We start from the raw sequence: 16,982 nt of genomic DNA, 5'->3' as shown, positions 1-16,982 counted from the left end.
TGCACAAACCCAGCCAGGACCCTGGGGGACTGCCACACTGTGCTGGGGGCACAGTCCCACACACAGCCCCTGGCACCAGGCCCTGCAGAGCCACACGCACAGATCCAGCAGGGTCCACTCCTCAACTCCTGCTCCCAAGATTTCCTATAAACTCAGCAAAATTAATCTCTTCTAATAAAACCTGTTATTGTTAAAGCTCACCTCCAGGTTTTACAAATCACTGTGCTGCCCAGCAATTTGTTTATTCCCTGTTTGAGGTGATTTGCAGCCTCCTGCCCAACCTAGCGTGTCCCTGGGTCTTCCTTTTCCTCTGCTGTGTCCTGTGTTTTGCTGCACTGGTGACCAATGCATCCCAATCTCTCTTCTTCCCCCAGCAATCCCATTCCCTAACAGAGAATTTGAGCATAGCCCCAGCCCCACAGCTGTACCAGGGATTGCTAGGGCACAGCCACACTATTGGAAAAAACTTGCTGCAATGATTTACAGCTGCTGCCCTGCAGCTCCTGAATGTTTTTCTCCTGTACCCTTTGCTCCCCAGGACCACACAGTTCTCCAGGTGGCAGAGGTGACCAGAGACACCAGCCACCCCTGCCTGCTCCTGCCCCCAGCACAGGCTGACACCTCTGCTGGCAGAAGGAGCCACCAACTCTTTCTCCTCTCATCAGCACAGTGAGGGGTGAGCATGATGGAGGTCCAGGAAGTAACAAGCCTCAAAGGAGCTGCAGCACTCCAGGCAGCTGTGCCAGGCTGGGCATTGCTCTCCCACTGCAGAGGCAGAGCCAGGCCCAGGGGCAGCCAGCACCCTGCTCTGGGGACCCCACCTCCCACCGGGCTGGAAATCTGGGCTGGGGGCCGAGGTAGGTGTCAGAATTTCACCTGGCAGCCCACCCAGCCACCCCACAGCACCCAGCACTCCATGGCCACAGCATGGAGCATCCCCAGCTCACCTGGGACCTCGCTGTATCCTGCACCCCTCGGGGCAGCAGCTCCCAGGTGCACCTTTTAAAGCTCTGAGCCCTCAGCTGCAGGGGATGAAGTTGATGCCCACCCTCATCCTCATGCCCATCCCCAGCAGCCCCAGCAGCCCCAGCAGCCCCAGCAGCCCCAGCAGCCCCAGCTCTGCCCCTCTTTACCCGAGGCAGTTCCAAAGCCCCGTCCCTTGCCGTGCCACAGACAGAGAGCACTGACAGCAGAGGCTTCCTTTAAAGAGCTTTATTAGCTGCAGCAGGTCTGATGGTGGCAGGCTGGGGGGCAGCAGGGGAGCAGCACCCGGGGGGGAGGCTCGGGCCCCCCTCTCCCTCCCCACAGCCCCGGTCCCAGCGGCCTCGGTCACCCCTGGGGGCAGCAGGGACGGGCTCTGCTGTTTGCACTGCGGCACAAGAGCCCCTGGGCCAGACCCTGCCCGGGGCAGCGTGGTGCTGTGGCCTGGTGGGGAGGGATGCTTGGCCGGGAGGGGGCTGAGAGCCACGGCAGCACGGGCAGCGGGGTGGGGCCGGGCTGGACAGGTGAGCGCCCCATCCTGTGTGAGATGCGAGGGGAGGAGGAGCGATGGGTGCAAGGGGCCAGCGCCCATGGCACAGGAGGTGTCTGCCTTCCCGGGCACACACGGAGCACGGGCAGCTGCCTGGCTGAGCGATGCCCGAGGTGCCAGGAGGGTGCCAGCAATGTGCCGTGCCGTCCTTCCTCTGCTGAGCTCAGGCCTTGACGTGCTGGGGGCTGCGGGGCAGGGTGGGGGGATACACACGGGCTGTAGGATGGAGGCTGGAACTTAGACACGCACTGTGGGGCTGGAACCGAGCAACTAAACGGGGCAACCTACAGGAACAGGCGGCTGGGTCTGCGAAGCACGGGGGAGGGCAGGGAGGGTCCCGTGGGCAGCAGGGTCCCACTGGGCACAGAGCTGGGGCACAGCACAGCCCGCGGCACCGCCCGCACAGGCCGGGGGATGGGGACCCCACGCGTGGGCACATGCCCTGGCCCCGGGCACAGCCCCGGGATGCAGCCGTGGCACCGGCAGGTCCGGCTCCGCCCCGCGCCGAGCCCTGGCACCGCCGGGCCCCGGGGGACAGGGAGGGGGCGAGGGGGGCTGGACAAGACGGGGTGCGGGGCCAGTCTCTGGCAGGGGGTGCGGGACCCTCGATGGCCCCGCTGAGTCCGGGGCGGAGGGGGCGGCTCCGGCGTCCCCCCGCAGCGCCCACCTACAGCACGCAGGAGGTGTCTGCCGAGCGCTTCTTGAGCTCCCTCCCGGCTTTGTGCTGGTGCTGGTGGTGGTGTGCGTGCGCTGAGCCCGGCGCGGCGAGCTCTGCCAGCGGCGCCTCCCGCAGCTCGGTGTCCTGGGGGTGCCCCGGGCCCCCCGCCGCCTCCACCCGCAGGTACGCCTTCACCTTGTGGTGCCGTGCCTTGCCGTCGCTGGAGTCGATCACCCGGCACTCGTAGGTCCCCTCGTCCTCCAGCTTCACCCGCGACAGCCGCAGCTTGTGGGAGATGTTGCTGCCGACCACCTTCACCACCTGCCTTGGGGCAGACGGGCGGTCAGGGACCCCCGGACACCGTGCCAGCCCACCCCCGACCGTGTGCCACCACACCACGCCACCAGCGCCAGCAGGCCGGGCCATGGTAAAGGCTGCTGAGGTTGGTGTGGAGGGACCCAGCCCCAGCCTGGGCCCGCGGGATGATGGAAGCCCTGGCTCGCACCCGGCCACGCAGGGCTCGGAGATCGATGCGGAACCACGCTGGCTAATTAGCTTTTCTACCAAATTGATTCGCTCTCAGTATTTATCACCCAATGAAATTTAAGACTTACTCACTAGCCAGAGCCGCGGCTGCTCTGGGCTGGGTCAATAAATCAGATTTATAACCCACCCCGAGGCCCCTGGCTCTGTTCCCTATAATCACACTGGATGGCAAAGGCCGTTTTTCTACTCGCCACTGCATTTGTTAGCTGAGGATTTTATGGTGTTTGGAAACGGGGCTGGAGAGGGGCAAAACCCACCCCAAACAGCACAGAGGCAGCGTGGGGACCAGGACCCCTCAGTGTCCCCTCAGCCCCTCACTGTGGGGCATCCACTGCTGGAACATGAAGACGCCTGCCCACATCTGCACATACAAGCATGTACAAACAGACATGAGCACACACAGGCTGCTGCATCCAGCTGCCCTGCACACCACGGGCTGCTGAGAGGGAGCTGCTGCCACAGGTCACAGCCAGGGCCACCCCAAACAGCATCTCAGGGCTGCCCAGTGGCCATGTGCAGGGCCAGGAGGTGCCAGGCCCTGGCGCAAGTGTGCCCAGATGCTGAGACTGTCATGGGAAAGGAGCTTCAAAAAAACTCGTTGGGAGAGCCAGGAGTCACTGAAATTAATGGCTGGGAAATTTAGAACTAATAAAATAAAACCCCAATTTGCTGGTGCCACCAGTGGCCATGGAGCCGCTGCCCAGCAGGTCACTGAGCCTCAGGAGGGAAGATTTTATGATGGCACATAACTCCTGTGGCTCTGCCAGGACAGGCAGGGCAGGGACAGCCCTCAGTGCCCATGGGAATGGGGCAGAGCCCCTGGCACAGCCAGGATGGGCAGATTTGCTGTGTCCAGCCCTAACTCAGCCCTGTGCTGTGCCATTGGATTCAAAGGGGGAAAAAATAAATCCAAACCCATCATGTTTCACTGCTCTTCATCCCTGCAAAGCCTTTCCAGCACCAGGTGTGTTTGGTGGATAACACACAGCCAAGGGGTGCCTGGCACGGTGGCTCCTCTTTGGGATTTACATCCCCCCCTCACTGTTTGACCCTGCTGTTTGTTCCCAGTCCCTGCTGTTGTGGCTGTTCCTCACATTCCATCAGAACCACCCATGCTCATTTACCTCCTCCGTTCCATAAACACTTAATGATCAAGGACATTTGAAATAACAACAAACAAAAGAGGTTTGAAGCTCCAGCCTCTCCCTGCTGGCTGGATCTGGAGGAGGCAGCAGAGACCTCGAATGATTCAAAATAAATCCTGGTTACACTCGCACACCCATCAATTCCATCCCAGCGTGCAATTAACTGCCTAATTATGCTGAAACATGCACGGGTTGAGCTGAGAGGGAATGCTGGCCCCAGGATGGCTCCGTGCACCCTCTGTAGCCCCTCCTGCCCCTGGAGCAGGGCCTGGCTGGGATGCAGGGAGCAGCAGCCCCTGAGCTCAGCTGACAGGGTCTGGCAGAGCCCAGGCTCTGGCTGCTCCAGCTGCTTTGCTGCTTGTGGGGCAGGGAGCCACAGCACCCTGGGGAGGAACAGATCCTGGAGGAACCTGCTTAATTTTGGATATGGATTGTGGATGTCAATTAATCAAAGGGGACATGACCTCTGGAGGGGGGTTTATTACCATCAAGAGAACCATGCACTGTTCCTGCAGATGGGTGCTGAAAGGTGATGCTCTCCCTTGAGAAGGGTTCCCCAGGGATGAGAGACTGATCCTGGGTGTGGGGGGCACCCATCTGAGAAGCCATGGATGCCTGACCAACCCTATCCCCCCTTGCTCATTCAGTGAAGGAAAATGGGAGTGCCAGGAGAGGCTGCCAGGTGACAGTGGGAAGGTTTCCAGCACTGCTCTGTGTCTGTGGCACCTCCAAATGCAGAGCTCCCCAAGGCAGGGACAGCCAGGGGGGCACTCACCTGGCAGCAGAAGGCCAAGAGGGTTTTACTTTACTGATTAGTGGCTCCTCATTCTGCTCACATGAGCCTAAATGGCTTTGGGATGCTAATCCACTGAGTCAATTGGATTATTTTATCCCTGGCATTAATGTGTCACTCAGATGCTGGACGAGGCTCAGGGTCCAGGCTGTGCCTCTCGGTGCCAGGGAGAGCAGGGCAGCCACCCCTCACCCCAATCACCTCCAGGCAGACCCAGGTCTCCCAGCCTGGATTTTCCACTGGGACCAGCAGGATGTCCTGCTGAGCCCTCAACAAGAACCATCACCCAAACTCACGCTGATTTTTGTCGCCTCTTTCCCGGGCTCCTCTGGTGGTGATGATTTCAGCTGTGGAAAAAGCAGGGGAGGGGGAGACCAGAGAGGGAAGAGAAATGGTCAGCTCAGCCCACCAGACCCCTTCCCACTCCCAGGATGGCTGCCCGAAGGAGGAAGGAAGAGGGAGAAGGGGGAAGAGAGAAGAGACTGCCCAGTCTCAGCAAACTCAGGTACCCAGGCAGATGAAGCCACACTGGGCACCCAGGATGGGAGGCACCAGCAGCAGCAGCACAGCAGCCAGAGGGCATGGGGTGCTCACCCACAGGTCCCACTGCACCTCAGCTCCAGGTGCTCCCCACGATCCAGGAGTGGAGATGGAGCCCTGATCACTGTGGCATCACTGCTGTGGAACTCTGTCTGTCCCCATCACTGCCAGCCCCTGCCCCATTGCCACCACCCCTCCAGCAGCCCCTGGCTGTGCATTCCCAGTGCCTCCAACACCCTTGACCCTGCCCACCCTCGACCCCTGGCAGCTGTCCTCATCCTGGCAGCACTGCCCTGAGGCTTCTCAATTTATGGCAGCACCAGCAGCAGCCCTGCCAAAGACACTACAATAAAGGCTCATTAAAATCCCCAAAGCTGTTTCCCATTCTTTGGCCCTTATCTCTGTGTGAACAGAGAGGGAAATAAAGAGAGGCTGTTTGCTGGACCAGTACACAGGGAAACAGGGGACAAGGGTGGGATGGAGGGTGCAGGGCCAGGAGGGATGAGCTGGTGATGAGATAGGCAAAGGTACAAACACAAGCACAAAAACAAAGCCTCAGCCTGGGATGGGTCCTGGCAATGGGAAAGCCTGGGAAGGACGGCCAGGACAGCCCAGCCCCACTGTTCCTGGAGCATCCTCAGTGCAGCTGGACGCTGAGCAGCCCAAGCAGCCCATTAACTGCACCACAAGGCTGTTCTCTGTCAGAGCAGAGGGTGAAACCCTGCTCTGCAGCTCTGGTCAGCACCGAGGGTGCTGCCGTGGGCTGGGGTCCCACCAAAACCCAACAGGGGCTGCAAACAAAGCCCTTCCCCACGGGAAATGCAGGCAAGGGCTCTGCCTGAAGGGCTTTGCCTGAGGGGCTCTGCCTTTCCGTGCTGCCGTGGAGGAGGAGGACGAGGGGCATTACCTGACTGGAAGCCCACGTCTGTTTGTCCGTCCAGTCCTTGTGGTTGCGGACGTACCACCACTGGATCTCCAGGGAGTAGGAGGGGGAGCCGCTGCCGCGGAAGGAGCACGCCATCTCCACATCCTCCCCCGCCTGCGCCGTCATGTCGTGCGGGGTCTCGGTGAAGAGAGCTGCTGGAGACAGAGCCAGGGCTGTGGGGCCCGGGGGGCAGAGCACTGTCCTGGGGAAGGACAACGCCTCCAGCCACACGGGCAGAGCCGCCAGGAGCGCCTGGATCCTTCCCTGGCCCAACAGACCCAGCCCTGCAGCAGAGCAGACAGGTCCCAGCCATCCCCGGCTTCTTTCCCACCCCAGTGTCCCCTCACCACCCCCGGCAGAGGTGCCTGGCCCCCACCCCAGGCACTTTGCAAAGAGCAGTGGGGGGAAAGGGAGGGAGCAGGAGCCTGTGGCCCCCTGCTCCCACAGCATCCCTCGGACCCCTGCCCCAGAACGAGTGCAGGACCTGCCACACCTCTGAGGTGAAGGAAATAAATAGAGCATGATCGCATCTCACTCAGATCAGGACATAACTGCAAAACAAATCCTCACTCAATGCGGCCCCAAACAGGCTCCCACACGCCATATGGTTTGCTTTCCTCGCTCAAAACAAATATTGTTCAGAGATGTAATTAGAATTCTTTTCATCTCCTCTGGAGAGATTGTTGTTCCTCCGTACAGGCGGCCCCGGTGCGCAGGGCACCGGCAAGCGCTGCTGCCACCATCGGTGCAGTGGCTTCTCCGTGTCACGGCACGGGGACAGCCCTGCCAGCCCCCTGCACACCCCGGGCACTGCCGAGGCTGCCCTGTGCCTCCTGTCCTCACTCACCACCTCGGCTCACAGCCACAGTGCAGGTCCCACCGGAGCCAGGGGAGCCCTCTGGGACACACAGCCTGTCGGGAGCAACACTCCCTGCAGCCGTGATCCCTCTGAAAACCAATTATTACCAGCCCAGACAAAAAGTTAATACCTCTAATATCTCCCTGTCCCTCTGGACGCATGGAAATCCCATCCACTTATCGCTTTCCTTTAATCCATCTCAGCAGGGAACAGAGGAAAATACCCAGCGCTGGGGTTTACCAAGGCAGGGTGTCCTGGTGGGGTTCCAGTGCTGTTCCCACATCTGTTCATCCAGAACCTGGCACAACAGAACGTGGATTCTGTGCTGGGGAGTGGAGGGAGCCCCAAGGGAACAGCTCAGGTGACCGAGGGTTGTGGGAGGAGCAGGGGGGTCAAAAGGTCCCTCTGTGCTCCAAGTGGTGCTGAGGCTGTTGTGTCCAGTTATTTCCCAGCATTCACCCACCCATTCCCTGGCTGCAGCCAGGATCAGCTCTTGCCCCACAGAATTCCTGCGGGCAAGAGCAATGGCCAAAGCCAGTGGGTCCCAGCAGAGCCTGCACCACAGCTCCAGCAGTGCAGTGCAGGGATGGGGTGATGGCCTGAGGGCTCCAGCCAGGTCCAAATTGCTGTGAACACAATTAAAATCTGCTCCCACAGATGGGAATTTGGCAGATAAGCTGAGGAAAGGCTGGATTGAATCAAGCACCTTCTTTCTTTCTGACTTTAATTGGGAAACGTATGTACTAATTAACCCCAGAGCTCAGCCACCTCCAAGCACATCCAAAGGAGCATAAATCCTGCAGATGGATACCCAGGGTCATCACCTTTGCTGGGAACACATCTTTCAGATACGTCCTCCAGCAGCACCGTGTGCCCTCCCTGATGGATGCCGTGGATGTGGATCCCACCTGGACAGAGGTGACTCACTGCCCCCCAGCCCTGCCCCTCACAGGGACACCAGTGGGACCAGGGTCCCCTCAGGCAGCCCCCAGGATGGGCATGGACCCTGCACTGGGTCAGCCAGGCTGCCTGGCCACTGCTCCTGTGAACACTGCACAAGTCACCAACTCTGGCCACTGCCCTGTCCCCACAGTGTCCCAGTCCCTGCCCACCCCAGCCCCGTCCCTCTCCCCCCACTGACACTGGAGCCACGTCCCCACAGCGGGAGGGAGGGAGGGAGGGAGGGGGCCACTGCTCCGTGTGCTTTATGGGCTGCTACCTGTCATAAACTGAGAACACCAGGATCAATAAATCTTCCAGGAAATAAAAATCAGGGGAAATAAAATGAACTCAATGGGGAAACACAGATAAACAGAATTGAAAATGCCTGCTGGGACAGCTTGGTGCTCTCATAAACCAGAGACAGACCTCTGTGGGCACCATCCCTCACCTTGGTCACGCTCTGCACAGGGAGGGGGCTCCAGCAGCAGGGGATGGGGCTGTGCTGGAGCAAGAGCAGGTCGTGCATTGCCCCAAGGACCTGGAAATGACCTCAGGGCCCTGCTCCATCCCCCTGCCTCGTCCGTAGGCCCCACGCAGCACAGAAAACCGTGGCAGGACCGTGCCTGCTGCCTGCCATTCCTCAGCTGTGCCAGCTTCCACGGCCCCCACAAGGCACCAAGGACGACACCGGAGCAGCGTCACGGGCACCAACTCAGGCTAATTGTTGTGTAAAGATGTACCAAAGGACAATGAAATATGCATTGGACACTTCAAACGCCTGTTAATCACCCGGTCAGCGCGGGTTCCTGCTCCGGGAGGGATTTTTCCCCTGAGCCGGGAGTCAGAAGCCTCTTTCTCTACCCCAGCTCACTGAGCTGCAGCCGGGCTGGTGGGGTGACAAGTGCCAAGCAGGCGTCGGGGCTGGGGCTGGCTCCGTCCCACGCTGGGCAGGGGCAGGGGCTGGGGGAGCTGAAACCTCCCGCTGCTCACTGGAGTGACCATGCAGACCCTGCCCTGTGTCCCTGGTGCGGGGCCGGCTCTGACCCGCTGGGTTTGGGCTGCACCGCGGCAGCAAAAGCAAATGAGTCCAACAGAATCCACCACCATGGCACTGTCCCCAGGCACCCACAGCCCCTCCGACACTGTCCCCTCCCCAGACATCCATGACCTGCCCAGCGCCCTCCCCTTCCCAGGAGCCCGAGGCTCCTGTGGCCGCTGGACAGCGCCGGCCCCGGCTTCAGGGGCACCGTGTCCTGCCGGCAGCAAAGGCACCCGAGCACATCCCGGCACACGGACAGGGACACCCAGACACAGATGGACCCTTCTGGCCGCCACAGGACCCCCCAGCCCTTGGCACAGCCTGCCTGGGAAAGAGCCATCCCGGGGGATCGGGGTGGATCCAGAAGAGAGCTGGGCACTGCCCCAGTGCCCGGTGACCCACACTGTCCCCAGCGCGGGGACACTGGCTCTGCCAGAGGCTGCTGCACAGGCCGGGCTGCAGCCTCGCTGCCCTCCCCTTCCCACCGCCAGGAGCAGCTGTGCATCCTCTCCTCCTGACAAGGCTGCGAGCAGGGATGCTGACCCCGGGGCGCTGCGAACACATCGCGGTGCGAAGCGCTGCACAAACACGGCGTGACGGCCGCGTCACTGCTGGCAGAGGGCAGGCGGCTCCGGCCCCGGCATGAGCGGGCAGAGCACTTTGGCGCTGAGCATTGCTCTCCTCCTGCCACCTCCCTTCCCTCGGGACGCTCAGGCTGGAGCATCGCGGCCGTGGCTGGGGCCGGGAGGCTCCCACCACACGCTGGGGATGGCAGCGCCATTGCTCTGCCCCTCTTTGCTGTCATATGAGCAGCAGAAGGAGCTCAAATTTGCAGCATGTGAATTAAAAACAAAAAAAACCGCACCTAACTCGGTGAATGTGATCAGAGAAGCACTCACCTGACCAGAAAGCTGGAATTAACCTTGAAAACTGCAGATATTTCTAACAGCACTGGGCTGCCCCAGCTCCTGCCCCCAGCGCTTCCCACTCCCCTAATGTTTAACTCCCTCAGCAAGAGCGAGGTCAGTGGTGAATGTCTCCAGTCTGGCCCCAGGCACACAGAGCTTTGCTCATGCAAGGAGACTTGCTGCTCCCATCTGGTTCCTGGGGACTCACAGTTCTCAGAAAATTCCCTCCCAAGGGGCTCAAGGAAGAGCTGTTATTTGATAGTGTAAATAGCAAAGCCCTAAAACGGCCTTTTTCTGACAGCTCCCCGTGGGGCTCCAGGAGTGTGTGCAGCCAGCCTGCAGCCACCCCTCGCTCTGGTGCTGCTCTCTGCCGGGGGATGGTTCCCAGCAGAATCATTAGGAATCAGCTGGAATCACTAGGAATGGGATGGGGCAGACAGGATCAGCCCCCCTGGTCTCACACCCAGCACCCAAAACACGAACCACCAGAGTGGCAGCTGCTGCTGAGAGCTGCCCAAAGCACACACAGGGGCTGGTACCATCCCCAGAGCTGGCAGTGCCCAGTGCTCATGGACACAGCACCCTCCTGCCCTGCTCTGCCCACCCCATCACTGCTGAGCTCATCCCAACCCAGCTTCACACGGAGCACAAGTCAGGAATGCACCCGTCACAGCCGAGCCCAGCCAACATCCCCGGTGCTCAGTCGGGCACCCAGAGCTGCAGGGAGGGGACAGCCAGGCAGGAAAGGGCCCTGCAGGAGGGGAAACAGCCATGGAACAGAGCAGCTCAGAGAGAGCCTGAGCTGTCGAGGACAGGGCCAGGAAGGGCTGTCTGTCCCGAGGTGCACAATTCCCACTCAAACCATGAACCAAAATCCCAGAGGAGCCGCGAAGGGGAGAGGGCCCTGCAGGTGCCCTCCTGGGCGTCCATCTGGCCCCTGGAGCAGCCCCTGATGAAGGAGGCAGCAGTGCAGAGCCTCCAGCTCTCTGGGCCACTCCAAGACCTCACTCCAGCCCTGCCCACAGTCCCCAGACCTTGTGCAGCCGTGCTGGCTCTCGGTTGATTCCTGCCTCGCTCACAGGGAACGTTATGATTAAAATTAGCTGTCACTGTCCTAACGTAATAATTCCCAGTGTCTGGCCCGTCGTCTGTCAGCCGCTTCAAGGGAAGAGAAAGCCCAGGCGTTTGATGAGGAGAGGTGTCAGATGTAATTGCGTTGAATGACTGCACGAACAGCAGCAGGAAAAACACATCGCGTGGAGAATTCCCACCAGGAAGTGTGCAAAAATCCGGCAGAATGCAAAGTGTTTATGAAAGTAATTGATAGAATAATCACTGGGGTGTGCGGAACAGAGCAGGGCAGCGCCCTGGGGAGCCGGGGCACCGCTCCCTCCAGCCTCCAGCCGCGGCTCTGCTGAGGCGAGGCGATGTCGCCTGCACACGATGCCGGGAAGGAGCCGGGCTGCTCCTCCTCACGGCGCCGCTCCCCTGCCCCGCTCCAGAGCCAGCAGGCTGGGAAAGCGGCTGGAGCTTCCCAGCCAGCGCATGAGAAAGCCGATGGCAGCAACACAGCGTGCACAGGCTGCAATGGGGGGCATGAATAATTGAAGGCGCCAGCCTGAGGAGAGGAGAGAAGGGGGAGAGGCAACACTGTGGGTAGGGAAGGGATGGTGGGAAGAATCCTGCGGCTCAGATGCTCTCATGGGGCAGTTGGAGCCCATCCTGGCTCCATCCTGGCCAAAGGCAGAGCCTTTGCTGTGGCGGCAGGTAAAGGACTTTCTTTGATTGTGACTTTTCCCTCCCCAGAGCGTGGCTGCCCTGCGAGCAGAACCCCGCTGCCCACTGTGGGGTGGCAGGATGGGGGAGCCGCCCGCGCTCCAGGGATGCTCATGGCCGCTCGCCGATGCCTGCAGGGCACTCGCTGCTCCCGGTCAATTCCCTCGCTGCATCCGGCGTGGACAAGTTAAAAGGAAGAGCGAACACCTCCCGGGGCTGTGGCAGAGCCGTGGAGGCTCCTCCAGGCCTCCAGCACCGGGCAGAGATGGCGGCGAGCTCCGGGCGCTGCCTGCTGTGGGCAGAGCCCGGCAGGACCTGCCCGTGCCCGGCAGCCACGGCCGAACCCATCCCGCCGGCCACAGCCCCTCTCCCGCTCCACGTCTCCAACCTGCTGGACTCTCGTGGTGTGGAGGGAAAGCTGCACCAGCCAGTAATGAAATGATCAGTCTCCGATCTGCTAAACAGCGATTTATACAGGTTTTCAGCACACACAGCTTTTATCAAATTGGTATTCACCTACTGAACACAAATGGCTTATTATACATGACCCACTTATTCACTGCTTTTCAGTATCGTTAATAAAGGTTTCTGTTGTGATTAAGTGAGTTGCTGCAGAACTGCTCGAGTAGCAAGCTGTAATGTGGCTCCAAAGTGCACTCGCCCTCCCAGAATATTTCATCTCCTTGGCTCCCTGCTCCCTCGCAGCGACCATTTCACTATTTATTTGCCTATTGCTGAATTTCTGTGGGGAGCAGCGGTGGCTAATGGAGGCTCTTCACCCACCTTTCCATCTGGCATGCCAGCCTGGCAGGTCTGGAAACTCTCCTGCTGTGAGTCCCCAATGCAGAGGCTGATCATCCCTTCCCTGGTCAGGCAGGTGCGGGACACCACAAACTGCGGGACACCTCACACCTGCCACCCTGGCATGGCCCGAGGCATCGTGTGCCCGGAGGCTCCTCGGGGCAGAGAATCGGTCCCTCCACACACGGGAGGGCCCGGAGCCAGGCGGGGAAAAGAGCTGGGACCCGGGCACCCAGCGTGTCCCCGTGGTCACTGCTCGGGCTAAGATTGAGCGTGCCCGTGTCACTCCACAGAGAGCGAGGAGGGTCTCAGCAGCCTCCTCCGAGGAGGCTTGGTCCTCTGTCACCTTCTCGGTACCCGCGAGGGAGCTGCCCCTACGCCAGGTTCCTCACCAGAGGGTGCAGGATGCAGGAAGAGGTTCCCCTTCCCAACCCCGGCGGATCCCAGCGGGCTCGGCAGCATCGACCCGCCGAGCCACCGGCGCACCGGAGGGAGAGGAGGAGCGGGAGGCGGCGGGGAGCCCCGCTGCCGGGGCGTGGGGCACGGCACGGCGGGGCGGGCGGCGGCACCGGGAGGCGCACCGGGATGTTCACGGACGCGGGGTGCGGGTGGTGGCGGCGACACCGTGAGACACACGGAGACGGGGTGCGGACGGCGGCGGGCACCGGGAGGCGCACCGGGAGGTTCACGGACACGGGGTGCGGGTGGCTGCAGGCGCCGGGACGCACCGTGCAGAGCCCCCGATCCGGCAGCCCAGCGGCGAAGGCAGAGGCCGCTCCCCGGGCTCCGGAGACGGGAGCGGCGGAACCCAACCCCAGCTCGCCCCGGCTGCGCCCCGCTCCTCGAGCCGCCGGCGCGACGGACCGCGACACGGAGCTGCCCTCGGCGGCGGAGCCCGACCGGGATCCCCGATCCCCCGCACCCGTCCCGCTGCCCGGGCAGGAGCCGCCCCGACCCGCCGCCAGCCCCGCGGGGCACCGAGCCCCGGGAGCTCCCGCCGCTCAGCCGCCCCCTTCCCGAGCCCCGGCCGCCGCCGCCGCCTCACCGCTGCCCGCCGCCGGGGCGTCCCACGGGGGGTGCCGGGAGGCGGCGCCGAGCTGCAGGTAGAGCCCCAGGTAGTGGAAAATCCCCAGGGCCAGCGCCAGGGCGCCCATCTTGCCGCGGGCGCGTCCGTCCCGGGGGCGGCGGCGCCGCCGGGCCGAGCCCTGTCCCCGGGGCTGCGCCGCGGTCCCGGCGCCGCCGCGCTGCGGAGCTCTTCCCTCGCGCGGAGGGCGCCGCGCGCCGAGGCGGTGCCGCGGCTCGCCCGGAGCCTCCCCCGCCCGGCGGAGGGATCCCGGCCCGCGCGCACCCCCCAAGTTTTTTTCCCACGGTTCATCCCCAAACTGCGCGGGGCGGGGCCGCACCCGCCGCGCCCACCCGGGACCCCCGGACCCGCCGGGACCCCCCCGTGCTACCCCGCCGGGACCACCCGATACCGCCCCACCGGGACCCCCCCGTGCTGTCCCGCACCGCCGGGAGCCCCTCGTACCGCCGGGACCCCCCGATACCGCCCCGCCGGGACCCCCCCGTGCTGTCCCGCACCGCCGGGAACCCCGGACCCGCCGGGACCCCCCGATACCGCCCCGCCGGGACCCCCCCGTGCTGTCCCGCACCGCCGGGAACCCCGGACCCGCCGGGACCCCCCGATACCGCCCCGCCGGGACCCCCCCGTGCTGTCCCGCACCGCCGGGAGCCCCTCGTACCGCCGGGATTCCTCGCACCGCCCCACCCGGACCCCTCCGCGCCCACTCGGGACCCCTCGGCACCCCTGACGCCCCCCGTCCCGCCAGGACTCCCCCGCCTCGCTGGACCCTCCGCCCCGCACTGCCGGGACTGCCCGCACGGCCAGAGCCCCGCGGCACGCACGGGTCCCGCACAGGGAACGGTTTCTCCTTGGCATCCCCGGCGGCCCCCGCGCCCCGCGGGGAGAGACCCCGGGCACCGCCGGTCCGGCCGGGGAGGCTTCAGCACCCGGGACAGCGCCCGGCGCGGCTCCGCCCGACCAGCCCGGCACGGCTCGGTACGGCCCGGTACCGCCCAGCCCAGTGCCATCCAGTTGATCTCAGCGCGGCCCCAGCGGCTGCAGATGCAGTGACGGAGGGGCAGAGCCCGGCGGGTGAGGTGCCCGGTGCTCCGGCCTCACTTCAGTGCCAGGGCCCAGCTGGGGGCACTTGGAGGGGTTTTTGAAATGTTACAGGAAGAACAAGGACACGTGTCCCCCGTGTATCGCTGTCCCAGACTGTGCAAGACTTGTCTCAAAAGGAAAAACCTGCAGCTGGGGTGGGTTGTAAGCTCACATGCACCCTCAGAGCCCAGCTGGAGCGTGGCTGGCGGCACCAGAGAGAGCAGGAACAGCCACCCTGCTCCTGACACGAGCAGGATTTCATGGAATCGCTAGGATCCCCACGTTCCTTTGGGTGCATCAATCCTGAGGCCAAACCCACCTACACTTCCAGAGCTGCGCCTCACAGCAGGTCACAACCACAGCACCAGCACCTCTGCAATTCCTACACCTCTTCTGAAAAGATTAAAATTCACCAAGGGGCCCAGTGGTGCCATTTCACTGTCCTAAACCCTGGCCTCAGCACCAGGGGAGGCACAGAGCAGGTGTCACTCACATGAGAGTATCTGCATGCAACAGAGCAATCAAAAGGATATTATTTGCTCTCTAGATAAACAGAAAAAAATCAGATTATTTCAGGTGTTTTCTGCCATGAGATGACAGATGTTGGCTGCAAAAAGATTCTTTAAATTGGATTTGAAAATACTGACTGTATTTCCTCAGCCTTCCCTTGGCAGGGCTCCAGAAAGAGTGGGGGTATTCTTCCCATTCCCCTCCAGCAAGGCAGGTCCCTGGCCAGGAGCTGTGCTGCCTCCTACCTGCTTTACTAATCAATAATTAAAAAAAAAAAAAAAGTTGTACCTGCTGCAGCATTTGCTGCATGTCAGAATAAAGCCTGGCTCAGAGCAGAGCATTGATCTCTGCCCAAGTTCATTACTCCCTCTGGAGTTAAAAGCTGAGGGAAGGAGGGAGCAGCAGTGACAGACAAATGGGCGTCACGGCCGTGCATTCAGAAGTTTCCATGGCTGGTTGGGATCAGAGGGTCTCACTCTGGGATGGCAACAGCACCAGTGGCAAAGGACATCAGGTGTCCTGAGGTGAAGCTGCCTGGAGCTGCTGAGCAAACACAGCTCGGTCAGGGAGCAGCTCTGGGCTGGATCCTGACAAAGCAAAAGCATCAGATCTCCCAGAGGCATGTGTGGAGGCAAAACCCATGCACTGAAACAGGGATTCATGTGCCAAAGGATGGGGTTTGTGAAGCCCTGAAATAGGGGGTTCTTGCACTGAAAGAGAGAGTTCATGTACTGAAAGATGGACTTTGTGCACAGGGTCAAGTGCAACAGGAGAAGCAGCAAAGGCCAAGCACTCCTGTGCTCCACATTTTGGGTGATTTGCTGGCCCAGGGTCCATCCTCTGCCACTGGCCAGCAAGGGAATAAAACCAGGCCCAGACTGAGGTAGCAGCTACAAACTGTGCTCCCCCAGACCTGGCACCCTGCTTTGTGAAGCACCCACCCACAGGCAGCCAGAGCAGGAGCTGCAGATGGCACCCAGTGGTGACTGCACATTCCAGGCATGGGCAGGGGTTCCCAGCTCCTGCACCCCAACATGAGGGCAGCACAACCCCCACTGGAGGCCGAGGCCATGCAGCTGCACCTCAAGGGCTGAAACCTGCCTGTGCGCCATCTGAGATATTTAAATCATGTCAGGAGGAAGCAAAGAGCATAAATTCCTCCTGGAGCCAGGAACACCTCCAGAGGCAGTGCCTGAATTAAGTCCCATTTCCAGCAGATTTTCTACCATCACAGTAGATGAAAAACAGGTACTGGGGCTCTGCAGGACCCAGCAGACAGGGAAGTGGTAGTGCCTGAGTCTTAAGCACGCTGGGAATGTTTGGTTCTCCTCCTCAATTTTAATCCATTGGTAACGAGACCTCGGGCAGGTGCTGCTACTGCGGGTGCAGCCAGGGAGCCCCTGTGGTGTGACGGATGCGGGGGGAGGCCACTCGCACACAGAGGCGGGAGCAGAGCCTGCGGCTCCCGGAGCCGAGGCGGCACCGCTGCGGAGCGGGTCCCTTATCAGCTCTCTCGTTATTGCTCTGAACAGCCGGCACCTCCCTCACAGGGCTTCTCTTTCAGCAGAACGGGCCCAGGGACTCGCTCTCGAGGATGAAACACTCCTTATCTCTGCCAGTGCCAGGTTCCTGCCCACTGCTCAGCTCTGCTCGGGGGGGCCACTCGCCAGATGGAGGAAGCAGCGGGCACTTCCATGCAGTGAAACCACAGTGATCCCAGAGGCACCACATCCACCACGGTCACAGCTTGTGTGCCCGTGAGGTTTGCATGTGAATTCCCTGGGACACCTGTCCATCAGGAAAAGGCAGCCTACAAAGCTGGAGGGTGCAGTGGAGTTCAGAAGA

The 16,982-nt window shown here is 61.7% G+C and overlaps 1 protein-coding gene across 2 annotated transcripts; it reads right to left on the bottom strand.

The window, feature by feature from the left end:
• Nucleotides 1-1,197: 1,197 nt before the first annotated feature.
• VSTM2L (V-set and transmembrane domain containing 2 like) lies at nt 1,198-13,720 on the bottom strand. Of its 2 annotated transcripts, none has more exons than XM_036395687.2 (4): nt 13,509-13,720; nt 6,121-6,293; nt 4,970-5,020; nt 1,198-2,510 (listed from the first exon to the last, which is right to left on the bottom strand). In XM_036395687.2, exons 1-4 carry the CDS (start codon nt 13,615-13,617, stop codon nt 2,199-2,201), a joined length of 645 nt encoding a protein of 214 aa, XP_036251580.1. In that variant the 5' UTR covers nt 13,618-13,720; the 3' UTR covers nt 1,198-2,198. The 2 variants fall into 2 exon arrangements, with proteins under 2 accessions (XP_036251580.1, XP_036251581.1); XM_036395688.2 differs by having other exon boundaries at nt 6,121-6,290; nt 13,509-13,719.
• Between the last annotated feature and the right edge of the window lie 3,262 nt (nt 13,721-16,982).

The sequence above is a fragment of the Molothrus ater genome, chromosome 17 (assembly GCF_012460135.2).
Source record: "Molothrus ater isolate BHLD 08-10-18 breed brown headed cowbird chromosome 17, BPBGC_Mater_1.1, whole genome shotgun sequence".
In the NCBI taxonomy this organism is placed as follows: domain Eukaryota; kingdom Metazoa; phylum Chordata; class Aves; order Passeriformes; family Icteridae; genus Molothrus; species Molothrus ater.
This window is presented reverse-complemented; position numbering and strand designations above follow the sequence as displayed.